Genomic DNA, 22,311 nt, shown 5'->3' with positions numbered 1-22,311 from the left:
GAATTCCCTACAATGCCCTACATAATGATGGTGATATTCAAATCTGTATTTATCTAAATTTTTAGGTACTTTAAAAAAATTGTTCTCTCACATTTGTCCAATACAGTTAAATATTAAATCGTACTACAATTTAATCAACGTTATAGGAATTAGAATTATAATTGTTATATGTTATGTTAGATATTGCTTCTTCAACAATAAGTTTATATCAAAATGTATGGAAATTAAACGACAGTGAAGATCTCAACCAAATAAAGCGGATAGTATTGCTGAAGTACGTTGATGGAAATTAAGTTTCACACGTATAACAGAGGAACGTATTCTCGCACGATTGCATCATTACTGGAGCGTTTCCGAGCAAGAAAGAACGCTTCCGAGGTGTAAGAGCCTCGAGGTGGAATTCTCGCGTGACCTTTGAGGATGAACCCCGAGGTTCACGAGTACACACACGAAGATAGATAGCGGTGAGCGAGCGATATACCGAGTCACTGAAACCTTGACGGTAAAACCTAAGATAGTTAAATGAGTCTACAACTAAAACATGAGTTTGTAACTATTGAAAATTACGACAAAAAAAAAACAACGCTGCAAGCATTATATGAAAGGACGATTTTGCTAAAATATTTAAAAATTTAGCTACACCGAGAGAGCAATTTCATTAAAGAATGTAATGAATTTAACTAGATTTGAAAAAAAATTTTGCTGGACCATCAAAATAATTAGATAAGACGACAAAATTGGTTGTTAAAATATCAAAATTTTGCAGCATTACTCATCTTGCTTAAGATTCCTAAAACATTATTTTAATGTCCAGCAAAATTATTTTTAGATCTATATTTAGTCAAATTTTTAGATTCTTCAGCAAAATTGCTCTTTCAGTGTAAATATCTAAAGATAATTTTATTGGTTATCAAAATAATTATATAAGACACTCAAACTGGTTGCTAAAATGTCAAAATTTTGTAGCATTAGTCAGCATGATTGAGATTTCTATATAATTATTTTCATAGACCAACAAAATTGTTTTCAGATCTGTATTTAGCTAAATTTTTAAATACTTCAACAAAATCATTCTTTTACGCAAGAAATGTAAATGATATTATTAAGAATCGCAAAAATGTTACTTTTTTAATTTATGTTTGCCTAATTAATTAATCGCAAAATATAAATGTTAATATTAACGAGAGATATTCTCTAGTATCTCTTTAATGCATCGTAAATCCCGTTACTTATTTTATATTCCCTGAAGCAGAATATATAATGCGTTTTATATGCATTTCTATGTGCAAGCGTGACAAATTCGCGAATTAGATATTCAAGGTAGGACGGACCGCAAAGCGTTCGAGGTTCGAGGTACATTTTTATAATGTGCAATTTAATGCAAGATTCAAATGAAGGTTATAAGGCGTCCTGAAAGGAGAAAGTAAAGTTACCGTAAAAAAAGATCAGGAAATGTGTCAGAGACAATGCAGCAGACCCGTTGTTCACCCTTCGCAATTTTCTTCCATCGACCGACGAAATTACAATTATTTGCGAAGTCGAGATGAGGTGGCAAGAAATTTCTGTAATAAAAAAATACGTAAAGTCGAGGTCCTTCTGAGTGTTGAGAGAACTCAGACTATGTTGCGTGCAAGTTTTCAACTCGCTGACGATCGACCTGCGACACAGTTAATCACAGCATTACTTTGCAAAAAAATATAATGTGTCAGCAAACGTTATTTGCGGTTAAGGAACTCAACATGGACAAATTTGCGACCAATATTTTTCACCTTTAAATACAATCTTTACGCACAGCAGCGATCAGGTCTCGAAGACCTCACGGAGAGATGTACGACTTCTCTGCGAATCGACAGGGGCTGAGAAATGTGTGGAATAAATTAGGATCGGCGCGGCGATGCATCTCGCGTGCTGCATCCGATGTCAGAGAGAACACGAAGAAACGCGCGTAGCAAAGCGAAAGCTGAAAGGCTCATCAGCAGAAAAGATTCCCAGTGCCTTTTTTTTCCTTTACGAGATTAATCGTTTCTTGTTTAGTAAAAGATACTTCTTCGTTTATCCGGCTTATCTCGTATGTTTATATATTATAATATATATATTCGATATGTATTAATTTTAACTAATATTTGTGAGTCCCGTAGACTAGACGCCAAACGTTGAGAAAAATTATTTATAACAAATGTTTTTCATAATTTTTCATAATCTTACATAATTTTAACCCTCCGTCTGCAATTACATTTTTACTCTCTCCGTCCAAATTTTTCTACTGTTCTAAACCTTCAAAAAATGTGGAAAAATTTAGGCTTACTTCAACATCTCTATTACATTACTAAGAGCTCCATCAATGTAAAATTAACTTTAATCTCGGTTTAACTTACCGTTTATCAGTTTATCTGTTTTTCACTCTTAGAATTAGACCCGTTTTTACCAATGTAGATTAACTTTAATCTCAGTTCAACTTACTCTTTATCTTTTTCTAATTTTCAAAACTAGAAAAAGATGAAGTGTTAATTAAAAAGAAAACTGAGATTAAAATTAAACCATATTAGTAGAAACGAGTCTTAGAAAAAATAAAGAGTAAATAAAGTTTTTATATCATCATAGGCCTCCTTCATTTCGGAGAAATTTGAGAGTAAAATTTTGCTTGTACCAAAAGAGACTCAGGTTGCAGACAAAAGATTACATAATCAAAAGTTACTTTATTCCTCAGATTTTCCTTCAAAATAAAAAAAAAACGTTTAATTATGTTAATTTTAAGTAGAAAACATTAACTTACAGTATGGACTCCCGAACGCCACTTAAGGAATTTCCAAGCGAACATCAATTAGGGTTAAGGAACTCAAATAGCAAACCCGGAACGCATACAAAGTTATACAGTTAGACTTTCACGACTTGCTTTTGACTGTAATAATAGATAACTTTCTGGTCTCTGTTTCTCAATCTGTCGAAGATACAATCTGTTTACGCAGGGAGCGGAATACAATATGCTAATGGAGGTAAATGAGAGAAACTCAGACTCACGTGCGGTAATTACCGGAGATAAAAAGAGGAGGCTATTGGTATAACGCGAGACTTTATGTTGGAGTATTCTTGTTTCGTTAACGAACGTCTTAACTGCAAGAGCATCGAAATTATGTTAGTATCACATACGTGTGGCGCATAATAAAGCAATAGCGATTGCGATAGCTTACGCACTCGAGAAGTTTACGTTAGAAATAGTTAATTTATTAGAAATAATTAATTTCTCGAAGAGGAAACAGATAATTACTGGCATCACGGGGAAGATAAATACTGATATCGAACGATCACAATAAAACGTCCACTGAATATTCTGTAATGCACGATCGAGTAAGATAGAACCCGGTTTAACAAACACAACGAGATGCAGCGTGGCTCTCGTTGACCACAGAAATCACCGGTCTCGCGTTCTATTATTATTCACGAGAAACGATTCACAGAGTGAACAGGATAACCAATAAGTCCGCTTCCTGATTACGGTGCACGATACCCATTTTTAATGTCATTGATTCGATTCAAAAGGCAGAGGCGGCGAAAGACACCACTATTCACGTAGACGTTCTTTCTACGCCAAGGCACTCGCACCATTCGACCGGCAACAAATTAAGCTGTCAGGTTGTTAAGCCATATTGTTAAGGCATTTCTAAACGTAGATATTATTTCGACATCAAGTTATCTTTTAACTAATGCATAAGATATGTAATAAATGTGTAGATGGTCGAGTCTCTCTCCGTCCCGAGACTTCCCTCCATGAGAGGGATGAAAATCAAAGTGTACAATATCTTTTGATTCATTGGATATAATACGATAATGCTGGAGATATTATTAACACGCGAGAGGGAAACGTTAATAACGGTGCTTTAGCGCCGCGTGCGCACATAATGTTCGGGGTCTAATCTACAATATACCCGAGTCAACATATATAATACATATAGATTTCTTTCACGAATGTCTCCAGGTGTATTATTACAGGCGAGGATCTCCGTTTCTTACCTGGGTCAGGGTCTCGGGAATCTAGTCGCACATAAACTCTCTCTCTCTCTCTCTCTCTTCGTCTATCTGCAGACGCGCATGCTTGACTCACACGAGCGGTGATCTGTCTGCTGCAGGTGTGGAAATTAAAGATTGATGACGAGCGCTGATGCAAGGTTACTGTCGAGGTCGCGCGGATTCTACGCCGGCAGCAGCGCATCCCCCGAGATAGACGATTTCATACTTGATTATTGTAATCTCGCTTTTTGCGCAGAAATTTGACGTTTCGCGGTACAAGGGCGATCTGTCGTATTAACGACGTTATAACGTTTTTCATTGGCAGAATTAGTGCGCACTCAGTGCACTTTAAAGTCGTTGTACACAAATCGACGTAAAGATGTATATTTAATAAAAATATAGAAACGAATTAAAAACCGTGAAATATTCAATACATTTTAGGCATTTTAAAATACATATTAGGCATTTTATCAATTGAGATATCTCACACTTTTACATTTAGATTAGAATAGTGTACAACAGCTTTAAGATGCACTGAGTGCGCACTAGTTCTACCAACAAAAAACGTTATTAGATGAATCTCTGTAGATTCGCTATCGAGCGTCATACGATACGATAAATGCCAATAAATTAGATGAAAATTGGGATGGTTTAGAAAAGTTTCCAATATTTTTTATGTTACACAGGATAATTCCTTGTATGCTTTAAACTTTAAACTTCAACATTAATCTAATTAATCTAATTAATGAGAAATGTTTTCGCATATTTAAAAATAAAGTTATATATTTAATGATGCTTTATCAAATGTAATGCTTTATTAAATCTCTTGCTTTTAATTTTTTCAAACATAGTGATTCAAGTTAGAGTTGTAATAAATTTTACACACAATATTACGTAAAATATTTTTCGCGTATGAATAAAAATGATACACAGAAAGAATTTTGATGAAATATAACCCAAGGAGAACAAGAAACTCAAAATAATGTCAATTTGACGTTATATTGATGAATTTATGTCATTTTGGATAAAAATAATATATATATATATAATATATATATAATATACATATATACATTTTATAAAGTCATTCTTAAATCATCTGAGATCGAGATTTTTATCATGACCAAAAAATGACATAAATTCATCAACATGACGTCAAATTGACATTATTTTAATTTTCTTGTTCTCCTTAGGAATATTTCAAAATTTAACTAAATACAGATTTGTAAATAATTTTGTTGGATCGTTAAAAAAATTATGTAGGAATTTCAAGCATGAACAATGCTGCCAAAAATTTTGACATTCTAGCAACTGGAGCATTTTACATAATTATTTTCATAATAATTCAACATAATTTAAATCAGAAATATTTTCAGATGTGTATCTAGCTAAATTCTTAAATACTTCAACAAAGCTGTCATGTAAGATAAAAAGATGCGATAAATAGACAAGATATCGAACGATATTATCGAAAATCCAAATTAATTCATCGATACGTAGTTGAAACGTGGTCGGAACTGGGATTACGATGCTGTTTCGAGATAATCGAAGGGTACCACTTGATCTAACTAATTGAGCTAATTTGCAATTTGAGACGGCTGCCGATAGACGATAATACTGTGTGAGAGTATGATTAATAGGTACATCGGCGTAACTCATCGTTGCACTAAGAAATCACGAGCTCTGTATTTGCGCCACTTATCGATTCCTAAGTGATCTAACAATGTAATGAAAGCTACTTAAGGTGATCTTTACGATCTGCGATAATTGCTAACTTCGCGCAAAGCATTGCGAGATTTAAGAAGCTTGATGTTACGCGAAAAAATGTAATTACTGTAATCTCGAATCATATAATTATGGAATAAGACCGTAAATGTATTTACGAGTTATAGCTTGACGATATCTTGGATAACCGCTACCTTTTCGACGAGGGTAAAATCTGCCGTGTAGCTCTTTATCTCCTTTGTATCTCACGCAGAAATTTTCATAATATTCATACATGCATAAATATATGCAGGACAACCGCTGCTGCTATCACGGTTGTTAGAATCTGGAATAAAATTGTTTTGACGCGCTCGTTATCTCTTTTATATCTCGCGTGGAAATATTCATATACGTATAAATACATACAGACATCCGCTGCTGTTGCTATCGCAGTTGTAGAATCTCGAATATAATTGTTTTGACGCGCTGCGCACGCCGACAAATTATAGAGCCAATCATAAACCGCGCCGCGCAGAAATCATCTCCGCGCTTTCTCAAGAATTCGCCCGCTTCCACGAAGCGTTTTTAATCTTCGGTCGCTCGTAAATTCGCCGATGCTCCGGCGAGAGATCGGGGACAGCTTCGATCTTATGCTCGCGGGGTAAGCAGATTAATATTAATAATAGCGGGGCGGCGAAATAACAGGCCACTGCCTCGGTTTTTCGCATGCTGGGAATACCATTTCTCACAATCTCATTTCTATCAATTGCGAAGATAACACCAGTTTACAGCAAAAAATTACTTTGGACCAGATAACGTGTCTCTTATAAATTTTTGGATGCTGAAAACGATGATGTCGCAAGCGAAAAAATTCTAGCATGTCAGATTTCCAAGATAATTGAGGTTTAATATGTAAAAAAAGGTTTCTTTTTAGTGATATTTGACATTTTTTTTTATAAAGAAGGTTAATTTTATCTTGAAATTTTGATCAGAAGTCATGTATGTATTATTCATCCCCTCTAAAATGCATTTTTTTTTATTTGAATACCTTACTTTTTAGTCAGGTTATGAAGGATTAAAGATAGGAGCTATTTCGGACTCTGACAGCGTCATATATGTGTATTCGGATTAATTTTTTAAGGTCACATTTTGATAACTGTACCTTAACACTTTTATGCACATAATTATGAAACTAATCCACCGGTGTAATGAAAATATATATAGTTGCTTTAAAAAAAATATGCAATTTGTAATATGCAACTACACATCTTTTTTATAAAGCGACTCTCTCTCTTCCCCCCCTCCCCCCTCTTTCTCTATGTGTGTGTATGCGCGTCATTGTTGTTTGAAGATTTTAGCGTTACCTATCCCGTACCATACGGAGATATCACTTCAGCATTCATAACATAGCTAAAAAGTAAGATATTGAAATAAAAAAAAATGCATTTTAGAGGGGATGAATAATACATTCATGACTTCTAATAGAAATTTCAAGATAACGTTAATCTTCTTTATAAGAAAGTGTCAAATATCGCTAAAAAAAATTTACTACATATTTATTTTTTTACATATTGACCTCAATTATCTTGAAAATCTGTGCTAGAATTTTTTCGCTTGCGGCATCGTTTTCAGCATCCAAAAATCTATAAGAGACGTTTGGTCCAAATTGAAAAAAAAAAAATTTTTGTAAACTAGTGTAATTTAAGCAGTGAGGGTGAAAAAGTAATATTTCGCTCATACCACGACTCTCGGACATTGTTAAATATCAAAGGAGCAATAACAACTTAATTTCTTAAGTTAAATAACATTTGTTACTTTTAATTTCAATATATAAATCAATTCATTTCTGTAATTAATTAAACAACGTTCATATTAACGTATATAATATAGTGAAAAATGAACTAAAAATTTGATTGTGAGTTAAAATTAATATATTCTTGAATTAAATCGTTTAACTCCATTGTTTTAATTAAATTAACGATATATTGAGTAGGAGCAGTAACAACCTATAGAAACGATTAAAAATACCTCAACGGGTTTAATTTGACATTACGAATTTAATGGCGAAAGATATCATCACGTCGCAATACTCTCGCGCAATATTACTAACTCCTTTGCTCCTGACACGCTAAATTTGATCGCATTTGCCATGGTGCTTGGCGTAATCGATGAGGAACGATTCATGGCCAATAAGTGAAAGACGAATCGACTGGTTGCTCGCCTTTTCGGGACGAAACTAATTACCACTGGCGCGAGTTTGGTAGCATTAATTTCGATACGCCCGTTCTTTCTCTTTTCCCGCCGCCGCCGCCATCGCCGCTGTTATACATATTTTACGGCCTTTATGATGTGCGACGTAAGTTACGTCGCGTAGAGGAGTATAACAGGGCGCGGAGAAAAAAATTGATGCGTTAAGTGGTTAAAAAGCCAGTATGCGTGCTCACGACGGCACGTAATTTGAGGTGTTTTAGTGCGTCCGAGAGAGCCACGGATGTGGCAATAATGGATGATAATGGATTGTCGGTGATAAATAATCGTAATGAAAGATTCATTATTTATAATCTGAGACGTCTGTACGTGTCCAAAGCGATTAAATATACCGAGTATATCAGGGCGATGGACCAAGGATAATAAATGATTATTAAAATGAATATCGTAGTGCAATGTAATTTGTCGCGGTTCACTTTAAGTCAGTCCCTCGCCACAATTAGAAATGTAAGACACGAGATAATATCGGAAGTAAAATAATTATATTAGTTAAAGGATGAAAGAAAGAAAGAAAAAAAAGAATGAGAGAGAAAAATATATAAATTGAGAAACACACAGAAGTCATAAATCAGAATCGATGACGCACGCTCTCCATTCGCTTGAAGGAAGGTTTACTGAAAGTATATATCTACTACTGTTTGAATAAATATTCTTAAGATATTTTCAATGCCGCCTTTGAAAGCCAAGATTCCATAATCCTGATTAATATCCTTAGAATTATATAGCCTACGTTTAAAAGATTAAGGAATAAGAGTGTCATTTTGGCTTTAGCCAATTAGTATATTATTGTATTTGCGGCTCTATTATTTTTGTAGATATACGACGTATTAAACGTTTACAGCATTTATGCCCCGATCGCCTTTAATTGCGATTGAAACGTTCCGCGTATAAAGCGCGAGGTGAGATCTATTTTAGATACAATTTCGCATTTATAACGTAAAGCTTACAAATCTACGGGCTTATCTTTTTCTAGGCTATTCAATCTCGAGGCTCAGACTCTCCCAATCGTTGTCAAGAGGCAAGTAAGACGGATTGCTCGGGCAGGAAAGCGACCCGTGATAAAAACAAGTCGCCAGCACATGCATCAAGTGCCGCCGCTGCTTAATACCGTACCGCGTGCATAGCAGACGATTTAGAAACGCGGCGGACAGACGATTCACTCGAACAGCTGGAGCAATCATTTCCGATGACGCGGTTCGATTGAAAGCAGTATGCTCGTGAGCCGAGAAATCCGCTCGACTGCCAGATGAGGAAGGCTCGCGCTGGTTCGAGAACGCGGTTTGAGATTTGCGTACCTCGCTTTATAAGTCCTTGCCTGCGTAATAAGAAAGACGTACTGTCAAATAATATAATCAAATAAAACGTTTCTGTCTTCCCAGACCAAATAGACTTCGTGACAGCGCATTGTCGCATACACGGAACGTTTCATACGGAAAGAACAATTTTGCTGAAATATTTAAAATTTTAACTAGATACAAATTTGAAAATAATTTTGTTGGACCATCAAACGAATTATGTAGGAAATGCGTAATGAGCAAAAGATTTTGATATTCTCAGATTAAGTGTCCCATACATTATTTTGACAGTTCGACAAAATTATTTTCAAATTTTTGAATTAATAAATAAGAATTAAAATCCGACCGTGTAAATATACATACATACGTTTGAGAGCGCCAATAATCGGTCAAAGTTAGATGTTATGAATATAATATATATTCTTAATTTTTAAATTTTAATTATCTCAGATTTTTTTAATTAAATTTTTACCCCGAAAAAAAAAACACTAAATTTTAATAAATATTAATTTGAATATTTCTAAGTCAATATTTACTAAATGTAAACATATACTTACTTGATACAAAAATCATTAATTCGATTTAATTATATCTTTTCTTTATTGAGCATATTTATTTATTGTAAGTAAATGTTTACTATTTAAAGAAATATGTATTTATAAGATTTAGAAAATTTTTTTTAGTATAGATACTTCTACAAAACTGCTCTTTCCGTGCAAATTAGAATGGTATCATTTATGTATCCAATCGTATTTATATTCTTTACACACTCTCTCTCTCTCTCTCTCTCTCTCCCTCTCTCTCTCTCTCTCTGAGATTTATATACCTTGTGGGTTAGCATCTCGTTATCGTTTAGATAAGAATCTGTTGTTCAACGAGTATTCGCTAAGAATATGCACGTCGAGTGTACCGAGGGTGACTTATGGAAATGGGCAAAGGCACGTCATTTATTCACGCCATGATACGTAACATAGTCTTACGGTCGCAGGTAACACGTTACTCGACCTTTCAGTAGCGATTTTTATCTCGTCCGGTTTATCTAGTTCATTCTGCCTGGTTCACGCAGGAAAGATATAAATGATTATCTATTGCACTGAATCTATAACAAGCAATTTAAGAAAGAGCTGGATAAACGCGTTTGGAATATATTAATAAATTAGTAGTCGTTTCATGCGTTTCATATTGCTAAATATTCTATCGTAATAAACTGTTATTCTATTAAAGTATTGTGATTATTGTAATTCCATACAATTATATACAATTCTATTAGGGGAGACTGTGATACAAAACGTTGGTATTCCAAGAATGGATATAGACACGGAGATAACCCGCGAAACACACAGTTTTTATGTAGAAAGTACCCATGGAAGCCTCAAAAGATTTTTTATGTTGATATCTTAATTGTATTATATTATAATTAAAAAGTAATATATTTGAGCAGGCAACGTAAAAAAAATCTCTTTCAGTTCCCACTGGTATTTTCCTCAAGGAAGTTTACGCGTAATTTAAATATTTTAAATTAAAAAAAAAGTTTTTGTAAGTCATATACAAAACATCTTTCGGTGTGATAAAAAAATAATTAGTATGTTCCGAAATACAACATGTCCTTTCACACGTTTTATAAATATGTAGGTAGTAATTTGATAAATAACCCAATATTATTAAAATTAAGTAAATTGTACTCTAAGATAAAAAATAAGATTAAAAATAAGAACAATCTAACAGGAAATATTTTCTGGAACAAACAGGGAATAAATATTTAATTAAAAATTACAGTTTTTTGACATATATTGTTATTTATATTTAAAGTAAACGAGACATATATTATATTATAGTATAATTCTTAAGTTTTGTACATAACTAAATTATTTTAGTTATGTACAAATTTATTACAAAATTAAAAACTTTTTTTTGGCCTTAAAGTATCACAGTCTCTCCTACTGTTCTGTAGAGAGTTAGAGTTCCGTACACGAAAAATGCCGCGTTCGTGACCGACCATGTCGATTGCATTTCTTCAGATACGACGAGTGCATTTGACTGTGGGAGGTCTTCGACTAATGAATAACATTTCCAGAAGCATTCCTCATTCATATTCAGCGAAACGCCGAATTTTTCGCCGCATTGCCAATATCATTAAATCAAAATAAATTACCGCGTATTTACTTGCAAAAAGAAGTCAATTTCGGGTTGTCGAAAAGTTTTTCTTGTAAATTATAATTGCCTAACATCCAGCAATTTATCAACAACCCCGGCAGTGCACGCGATGGTACTCCGCTGGCGGTGTGTATGCGCCCTCACTTCACCCCTTTCATCATATAATTATATATTCCTTCGGTCGTTAAATGATGTAAAAAATGGATGCTTTTATAAATACATTCACTTACGTCAATTCTTTCAAAAATTGTTTGAGACTTATAAATGAGGAAAAATCGATCGCCGATGTGTGAGGAGACGAATGTAAGAGGGCAGGGGGGGAAGGAGAGACAAAATACAGAGGAAGGTAAATTATTCAAATTTCGTCTGAAACGGCAGTTTAATCGCGTGATGCCACGCATGTACGTAGACATTAAATCCCCCGAAATTACATTGGTCGAACAGGACACGCCATTTTTGCGTGGCCTCACCTCTGCCAACGGCGACCAATCGCGACCGGTAGCTTAAAAACGGTACTTGAGAGGTATGTCGGTGTCGATAAACATGGAGGGAGAGTCACACTTCCGGGGAGGCTACACCTGGTACGCCGATACCATACGGCGACCACCTATCGCGAACGATATTTCGATTACTGGTCTGGCTGCGTGAAAATTAATGACGGTGTAATAAATAATATATCGCCGTATTATTATTAATATCGCGGGGAAAGGGAGCACAATCAGCGACGAGACCGTAATCATACATCCCCTGGTTTTTTATGGCTCACGATAATTATATATATTCGACAGTGAGAAGAGATTGAACCACTGCCGTCGCGCAATCCTGACCGTATTTTTATGATAATACTTCATTATATTGTATAAAAAGAAATAAATAAAGGATTTCATTACACGGTTTATTATTTTTCTCTTACACCCCGATTGTAACTTAATCGACATTATTATTGTTTCGTGTGAGGCGCAAAGTTCGCAAATGTAATAATAATATCGAACGTTTCTGTTATTTATTCTCGTAACGGTAAAACAGGAAGAACAATAATTCGTGAGAGGAACAATCCATAAGCCATGCGCAATTACACGAGCGGCGTCGAATAGCACATTTAAGATTGATCGCGGCGATGAATACCGCTGTGATTCACAGCGACGAGCTAAATACAGGAGAATGAGCCATATAAATCCGCGTCCGCTGTGCGGACGCTTTTGCTGCTTGATTTGGACCAGCTGGCAAGAGGATGTAACGGAAGGCGCAGTCGGAAATCATTAATGTCAAGCAAGTAAACGTTCACGCAGTGACTTGCCGCAACGTCACCGCACCGCGGTAGATGACTTCATAATTCATAACGAAGAAATTTTGCGGGAACGTTACCGTGAATGTCATTGACGCATATGTGGAGATCCTCTCGAAAGATAGGCAAGTCGAAGTTGCACTGGCACGTGCAGGAACTGTTCGGCACAAGCAGACTTGAACTCGAGGAACCCCGGGAAAAAGGACTGGCGGTGCCGCTGCTAAGCACTGTACAGGCCTCCGTGCAAGAACCTGTAACAAATTTTCAGTTTAATACATTTTATTACACAGAAGGATTTGCTGAATTATCTATAAAAATGGAGTAGCTATAAAAATTTAAGTAGATATAGATCTGAAAAATATAATTTTCTTGGATCATCAAATTAATTATGTAAATTCAAGCATGATACGTAATGAATTTTAATATTTTAGTAACTAGTTTCAATCTTTTACATAATTATTTTAATGATCCAACACAATTATTTTCGGATCTGTATTTAGTTTTTAGACACTTCAGCAAAATAATTTTTTCCATGTAGAATACATTAAATCGCGTTTGTTAATTTAAAATCAAATCCAAGATTTCAGCTGAAATAATTTTCTTCAAATGTATCCTTTTATAAGGTCATTCAAATGCATATCAATTTATATTCCACATATTTAATACCTGATATCAACAATTATATATTATTTAATGATTAAACTTTACAACTGATTTTTATAACTGTATTTTAATTTGTCTAACTATAATTTTTGTTTTTCTGTTTTTAACTGATATCGTATTCATGTTACGTATTAAAATACTCCATCTATATTAACGGTCAATTAATCGATCTCGGAAAAATTAATAATTTGTTCGTGTACCGAACGTGTTTCGCAGGATCAGTAACGCGAGGCTGTCCAAGCTACAAAGTACGATCCGTGGGTTGAAATTCGCGTGTTCCTCAGGACAGTCAGGACGTGCCATATAATCCAGCCGAGTTCCAAGGACAGGTCGGACAGCTGTCAAACCGTTACATCGTAATTTCACGGTTAATCCGTTACGAACGTCTTTTTATTTCATGCAGCGGTTGTGTCACGATTTCGCACAAAATCGTCCTGGAATACGTTCGGCACTCTCGAATCGCGAATTACTTCGCTTCCGTGTACCGGAAAATCAGCATGCAGGATTTGTGCGTATCACCGGCACGAATTGCGCCTTTACGAGGCACGCTTCTCGAATCAGACCGCCAAAATGTAACACGTCATAATGTCAACATTACCACAATGGCATTGCGAGAAATCGCAAATAGATATTAAGGTCTCGAATGAAAAACGACACACGAGTGAAAATTCTAGTTGGAAGAAATTTGCAATTACAGCATTTTCAAGAAAACGACACTTTCGACCGTCGTCCTGAATTGTCTTTCTTCACAGATTACCGCAATAAAAAAAGCTTAATATGATGCTAATATAACAGTAACGATCACAAAATATTTACCTTCGATGGTAAAAATATCTCCATCGGAGTGCCGGATGACCGATAATTCCTGACAGCGAACGACGACTTGCAGGAGGTTGAAGCTCGTGAGAACGAGGGCTAGAGAACGCATCTTCCCCACAGCATTCTGCAACACATAAATAGATGTAGGTCGTAAATAACCGAAGGGATGGTTTTATGCGTTTCGTTAACCGCGCCAAACAAGCATATTCGTTTGGCACGGTTGATAAGTTATTGAAAATCCTGTGAATTAATGGCTGCTTAATTCCGCGACATTACACAAGAGACTTCCGGCAGTCATTTATGGCATCTTGCCCGGCACTCGGTCTACGCTAAACACTGCATCTGCAATTGTATGCACTTATCAAAAAAATATTAGTCTCTGTACATCAGAAACCATATTATATTAGTATATAAACTATATTATTAGTATATTATTAGACATAAATTTAGATGCTTAGAATTAACGTAATACTCCGAAAAAGTCACGCTTTTTGTTACAATAATAAATTAATTCTCTTTTACTTACACAATAAATACACTCATGAAAGAATATTAAATGTAACATTGCGCATAATGGTGGTTGAATATAATTTGGGGCTAATTTTTTATTAATACACGGAAAGAACGATTTTACCGAAGCATCAAACAATTTAACTAGATATAGATCTAAAAATAAATTTTATTGGACTATCAAAATAATTATGTGGGACACTTAAACTGATTGTTGGAATGTCAAAATTTTTTACAGCATTGCTCATCACGCTTGAGTTTCTTACACGGAAAGAACGGTTTTGCTAAAATATCTAAAAATTTAGTTAAATACAGATTTGAAAATAAATTTTATTGAACTAAGAATATAATTATGTAAAACGCTCAAGTTGATTCAGTTTTATTACTAAAATGTTAAAACTTTTTGCAATATTGTTAATTGTTAATCGTTTTATATAATTATTTTGATGATCCAACAAAATTATTTTCAAATGTGTGTCTAGTTAAATTTTTAGATACTTCAGAAAAATCGTTTTGTATTAATAAAAAATTACTTCGATAGCCCAATAAAATTAATTTCGGATCTATATGTATTTAAATTCTTAAAATTTAGTAAAATCGATTTTTCCGTGACTGAGGCTTTAGGCCTTATAAAATTTGAGGCAAATTTTTAATTGGTCATTCGACGCATCTACGGGAATGTCTCACCTGACAATTTTTATCATGGACATACCAGACTTCCTGTATATTTACTTTGAAGGATCGCTCACGTCTCTTGAGCTACGTGCAAGCACGAAACGTACAAGTGCACTTTAAAGATTGAAAGGATATGGATGCTAATTCAGTCATTAAAGTAATCATCTTAAATTTACTAGTATACGACCGGTTGGCGAATGTTATAACCATGTTAAATAAAATCACAATTAACCCTAACCCCGGATTTTCATCCACCGACTCTATCGAGAACCTTCGACATTTTCCTTATAATTTTTACATTTCATAATTGATACTAGTATCGGCATGATTTACGAGAAATTTACATAAATCGTTTTCCCCTTCTTCTCATAGCCTATCATGTCATTAATTGGAATTTTATACCGATCATCAGGACACTCAAACACGATGACTATCAAGATTTTTTTAAATTTCTGTCAAATTGTATTAATCGTCGAAATGAATCACAACTGAATAGATGAATTGGAATTGATTATAATCTCGCTTCTTAAGTAATAAATCTCCATTCGATGATCACACTTGGTTCTTTGAACATTTTCATCAGTCTTCAACGATAGAGGTGAAACCATAATTTTGGGAGTCCTGCCGCAGGGATTATGGCGAGAGAAAGACTGATGAGCATATCTTTATCTGACCGAAAAATGGAAGTGACGAGATGGCGCAATTAATCAAAAGATATTGACGTATTTATTGACGTGCTCGTCCGAGCTCTTGCTTGAAATTAATGAGATATTTGGCATCCGCTTAATTTCGCCGTTTGTCACGAGCCAAAGTCCATGCCCTTTAGCATAAATCATGCTAAACAGGTGTGACAACGTAGATACGTACATAACTCCATAAAGTTTTATTACTTTATCGGATTTTATGCAACGTCGTAGTTTGTCAGAATTCAATAAGCCTGCAAACGGATAGGGAGACTAAATTTTTTACTCCGTAATTCTACACATCGATCGTATATCTCTAAGAAAAATAAGCGATGCAAATGACTAGTTACTCTCGTACGTGTAATCATCCTTCCGTAATAACCTTCTCGCTAAAGCGATCTCTACGGCAGGTGTTGGAAATTGCGCTATCACGATTATATTAATCGGTTGACGAGTTGCATTCGGGGTCTGATTATTGAATCTTAGCGCGCAATTTTCACGCGTAGGCCACGTAAATGCTGACAAGCGCGTGGTAATTACAGTGCAAATTCCTCGCGAAATCGTGTTAATAATTATTTACGGCGAGATCACTTTGAAACGCATCTCTCATGTTTCGTCTCGCAACAGGAGACTGCATTTTGATTAAACTTCCTCCCCTATGCGCTCGTCTTGTAATTACTTCGACGTGCGCTCGAGAGCCTCTCAACCGTCGAAAAAGATGGTGAAGGTAATTGTCGAGAGAAAGTGTCGCTACATGCCAGAGAAGTCCTTTCTTTTCGTCGGACAGATAACCAAGCCACGCTATTCATGTAAGGACCAGTTGGGTGGATAATAAAACGAGATGAGCCAATAAAATACCTTAAGAAAACGCGATAAAGATACGCCTATTAAAATGAATGAATTCACGAGGTGATCAAGTGTCACTATAAAAGCAGCATATTTCGTCTCGAAATTCAGTTACTAGAAGGAAAGTTGATATTAGAATTTCTTAAAATCTTGGTTCGTAGTGATGCAAACGAACGACAAGTCCTTTCTCTCTTTTTCTCTTTTTCTTCTCCCATGATTTTTTTAGGATCGTTGAACGGAAGGGTTAGAGAAATACTTGAAGAGGAGAATTCGACTGATTTCGAAACAGATAAAGCCGACCAATGAACTATACGATTATAAATTTCTTTTACGAATGATCATAAATGTCAATGCATTTCTTAATTATATACGACACGTCAATAAGGATATCACTTTGGAAATCAACTAATGTAAACACAAATTCTGCTATCATCATTTTATAATAAGATGCTAATGTCTTTATTTTGTTGACTGAATTTATTGACGATACCGTATAATACGTCGAAATGTTCATACTGAATCTAATAATGAAACAAGAAGTGCTCACTCGACCATCATCTTAATTATATGCTTATTATCATCAAATTATGCTTATTATCAAATTATTACCTCATTTCATGATTTCATGATTTCATTATCAAATTATTACCTCGTTTTATTTTTATATTTAGATAATATTTATATTTAAATATATTTAGATATCATTAGATATCAAACCTGATTATAGTCACTTGCGCTCTAATTTTATAAGAAATTATAGATAATATTAATTAGGAAAAATAATCCTATTTTCAGTCAAAGCGATTCTTATTCTGTGTATTCTATTTTGTGTGTAAAATAGAATATGTAATAAATTCACACTGCGAGATATTTAAGCACTAAGAATCGCTTTGACTAAATTATTAATATCATATATTAAATTGACAAGCAATAACATTGATGCTAATAAGAATCTTGGAAGGATATTATCTTAGAATTTGAAACTGAATCTCGCTAATTGCCTGTGGATGTGCCCTCAATTCGGCCACTGAATATCATGGTAATTTTTGCCGCAATAAACTATTTACAGTTTTTAAGATGTTACTTTATCACCAAATTATTAAAATATCTTTCTAAGACACACACACACACACACACACATTTGTTCGCATTTACATTTCGAAATTAAAAAAGATTTGGACGCGTGGTTTGCAGAATTATACAGAAAATCACATCAAAATATAATATTTAAACACTAAAATCCACCTTGGTTTAAAACAGGATTAATTGATTTATTCTCGTTGATCTAAATTTCGAATTATACACTAAAAGAAAAAGATTGGTTGAATATATGGCATAGCATTTTTAATTGGTTGCAGCAACTAATTTTTATTTGTGTTAACCTATCGAAATCCTATATTCACATTGTGAATAGGTTAACTTTAATTGCGCAACCACAAATTAGCAGCCAATTAAAAACGCTATACCATATTTTACTATCTAATTTGCTGCAGAAGTCAATCTTTTCTTTCAGCGTAATTATAAATATTATTCTAAAAAAAAATATTTAATGAGCGTTCCGATATCAAGACTGAATTACAGATAAATCTGAAAACATTTAAAAACAAATATAAATATATAAATACGTAACTTTCAAGTCACGTGCGACGTGACCGATCACTGGGCATTGGAGGGTGCAGCCGTGCTGGAAGGTCGACGTAACAGGAAGTATAACGCAACAACCATCGTACCCCTCTATAATCCACCGGCACCTGCGTCAGATGCACATCCGATTTTGCCCCCCGTTCCGCAACGTGCGGAACGCGGCGCACGTGTTATCTTACGCGTGCCATCGGCCCGATTGTGCATAACGTTCAGCTCTCTGCCCGCCGGTGTTTCTTGCTCTATTGGCCCAATCGCACGCGCCGACGGTGTAATTTATATCGTTGAGCGTGCGAGACATAACGACGTTCCTAAGCTCGCATTATGTCCGGCAAAGATCCAACGTGCGCGATATAATGCCTGCGGTCGCCGAACGGTGTCTTTACCGAACACACGCGAGCTATCTTGAATTTTTTTTGCCCGTTCGCGCGAGTATCCCCGCTACGTGATATCTGGACCGGTCGTGTTACCTTTTTTTTTTTAAACTAGTGCCGGTGCGTCGCTGTACACCACGGTACGTCGCGTTTGGTAGCACTAATCTGTTGAGATGACGACGTCATACAGCAGATCTAAGAACTGCAGTTTTGATGTAAAAAAGGCTGCAAGCAGGTGGAAGGCGTAATGATATCTGACAACGTTATAATAACGACTCAATTACTTTTTCTCTTGTATACTGTTAGATATCAAAGAAACAGTGGTAATCCAATCCCTTAAGTTAAATAATATTTTATTATCAAAACGTGTGTAAAATGTAAATCAATCCATTTCTGTGGTTAGTTTGAAAAACTGTGTTATATATTAATGTATGCACGAAATTAATTAAATAATGTAGTTATTAAATAAACTACATTTGAGTATCAATTTTAATATATTTTCTTAGTTAAATTGTTTAACACCATTGTGTTTTTAAATTAACGACATATTGAAGGATCTGAGAAGTTATAACATTTCTATTAATATAATTCTATTGATATAAAAAAATAAAGACAGATTATAAAAAGAATATATAAAAATAGACAAAATATACTTATAATACTATAACATAATACGTCATCTGACTCGTTATTTCTTCTTCGATATAATGCTGTATTTTTCATAGAGCTATTTATACTTGCTAAAACTTTACTCCTCAGCTTTTAACCAGAAAGAGAGAGAGAGTTGATTTAACGGTGAGTCATTCGGCTATCGATATAACTATAAAATAATAAAGATATAAAAAGAAGTGTGAAAAGCAGCTAATTTCCTTATCGAGGTTCTATTTACGGTTCAAACTGCTCGAAAGTTACAGATGAAGATATTTCTCGCTCGATGTGCCGTGCAATTCGGCCGATTTGCACACGTATATATCTTCAATGACAAATCATAATGATTTAGATGTTGCGAAGTACAAATGCACGCGTGTCACGCACACGAATTATTTCGTAACAGTGCCAACAGTCACGGTCAACGAAATAATGGTAGAAAGCGCAATGATTTCTAAAACGGCGACATCAATGTCGAGGAGAGGTCGGTTTATCATCGATTTGGAATCTGTAGAAAAGTATCAAGGACGAAGCAATGATTCATTAAAGTTTATTATGCGAAACAAAATGTGTTTAAGTCAGCAATTTATAGTCAATTCGGACTGGTTATTATCTGCAAAAAAATAGTCCGAAATGACTATAAATTAGTAGAGGAGAAGGTGGTATTATGGTTAGTGTATATATATTGTGATCTCCTTAATATGATATCTCCGCTATTATATGTATATAGCGAATCCTACTGATTACTTATGGAATTATTAATTCAGTAACTCGCCGTTATACCATGACTCTAATATTACCAATATTCAATAACCAGCACTTATTATAACTTTCTTTTTATAACTTATTTTTACTTTCACGTATTTCGAAACGTTTCTGAGATATACTTTAGCGTTTAATTATGCCTACTTCCTCATTTTTCATAAACTTGAGCGTATTATCACATGAATATATGTATTTTTGAGTATGTTATTTGCTATTTAACATTTTATTTGAATGTATATATTTTAAGTTATGCAAATTTAAACAATGCCATGGCATTTTGCTAATGTGGCCTTCTATGGATATTGATTACTCATAACCTCTTTTTTGAGGTTTTCATACCAAAATAATTATTTGATAATCGATTGTAACTTTACTGTTAATCTATAGTTTATATTACGTGCACTATTTTTAGTACAGAGATTTTTGGTACTGAGCATCTTATATGTAGAAGTTATGTGAATGTATATACATTCATTTGCATACATTTTAAAATGTTTGACTTTTTTGTTAATTTTGTAACCAAATACTGTTTTCTAAACAAAACTAATATTTTAAAGCTATTTTTATGGAAGGCCACATTACCACCCATTTTTTTCTTCAAGTTATTATGCAATATCGCCACATTTTTATTAATAGTATCCTAAATAATAAATATTTCGTAACTTTGAGTCCAGAATCAATTCAACAACATTTTAACGAATGTAATTGTCAAGTTTTAAACTTAAATATTGATTATTAAAAAAAAGTTATTGTGTAAAATGTAACTGGGGTGCCACAATACCACCTTCTCCTTTACTTAAAATGACAATCTATGATGAAAAACACTGTAGCAAAGTTCGATAAAAATATGTATGTAATGACACATCACATAAAAAAAGAACTTATTCACGAATTTAAGTACGTACGACAGTGTAAAGAGATCCGATCGCATTTATCTTCTAAAAACGTTAAATATAATTACTAAGGCAACGAGTAAAAAATTAAGACAACCTCTACAGACACATATTTCTCTCATGTAAGATATTCATATTTTATATGAGGTAAGACATCAACATCCCGCAAAGAACGGGAATTAGTTTCGGCCTAAAAACGTAACAGAAGAGTGCACTGTACATGAAATTATCGTACTTAAGTTACAACGCCATTAAATGTTATAAATACGTAAGCATTCAATCGATCGTGTTCAGTGTCTCATTATCAGTGTGCGTCGTTACAAAGTTCGTGGCCAAGTCGAAACCTCATCATCAAGGCGATTGTAACACGGATAACCGTTATCGCGTAAATACACGCGAACTCGATGTTAATAGCGGCGCTTTCGCGTGCCCTCGCAATTATTATCGCCGAGAGAAGAGCGGCGGTGCATCAGTATTCCGTATACGAAATTCCCTGGGTCTCCTCTGTACTCGATTGTGTCGAAATTTGAACCGGTACCATGTAAAGACCGATACGCGCGTAAAATAGCCTCTCTGGCGTTCGACACGCCGCTAATTATCGCCGCCTGCTCGTACTTTACCGAACGCCAGGAACATTCTCCGTTTAAGTACGGTTTTTTTCGGTTTTCTCAGACAAAATAACAAGAGCCAGCCGATTAATTCCCCATTTAATCGTTCCGACATTTACAAAGGGAAAGGTTTACGAAGGGAAACGGAAAAAAAATAGGAGGCTGTATTGGTGACAATAAAAGGAGTGTTTTTGATATTTATAACTGTAATTGCATGCACTGAAAGAAAGGATTAGCTGCTGCAGCAATTTAAATGGTAAAATATGGCATAGCATTTTTAATTGTTATCGTATACATTTCGATAGGATAACGCAACCAAAAATTGGCTACTACAGCCAATTAAAAATGCTATGCCATATTCAGCCAATCTTTTCTTTCAGTGTGGTAAAATAATTACAGTTAGGAGACATTTTTACAGTTATTACTACTACGTTATAGTAATATAATAATTATATTTATAATTCTATGTATATAT

The 22,311-nt window shown here is 34.6% G+C and overlaps 1 protein-coding gene across 1 annotated transcript in view; it reads right to left on the bottom strand.

The window, feature by feature from the left end:
- Positions 1 to 14,302, bottom strand: part of LOC108728872 (uncharacterized) — a 31,604-nt gene extending 17,302 nt beyond the window's left edge. Inside the window, 2 exon segments of the mRNA XM_018457669.1 lie at positions 12,792 to 12,962; positions 14,191 to 14,302. Coding sequence (XP_018313171.1) covers positions 12,792 to 12,962; positions 14,191 to 14,302 — 283 coding nt within the window.
- Positions 14,303 to 22,311: the final 8,009 nt, after the last annotated feature.

Source organism: Mycetomoellerius zeteki, unplaced genomic scaffold, assembly GCF_001594055.1.
Source record: "Mycetomoellerius zeteki isolate Tzet28-1 unplaced genomic scaffold, Tzet1.0 scaffold655, whole genome shotgun sequence".
Lineage (NCBI taxonomy): Eukaryota > Metazoa > Arthropoda > Insecta > Hymenoptera > Formicidae > Mycetomoellerius > Mycetomoellerius zeteki.
This window is presented reverse-complemented; position numbering and strand designations above follow the sequence as displayed.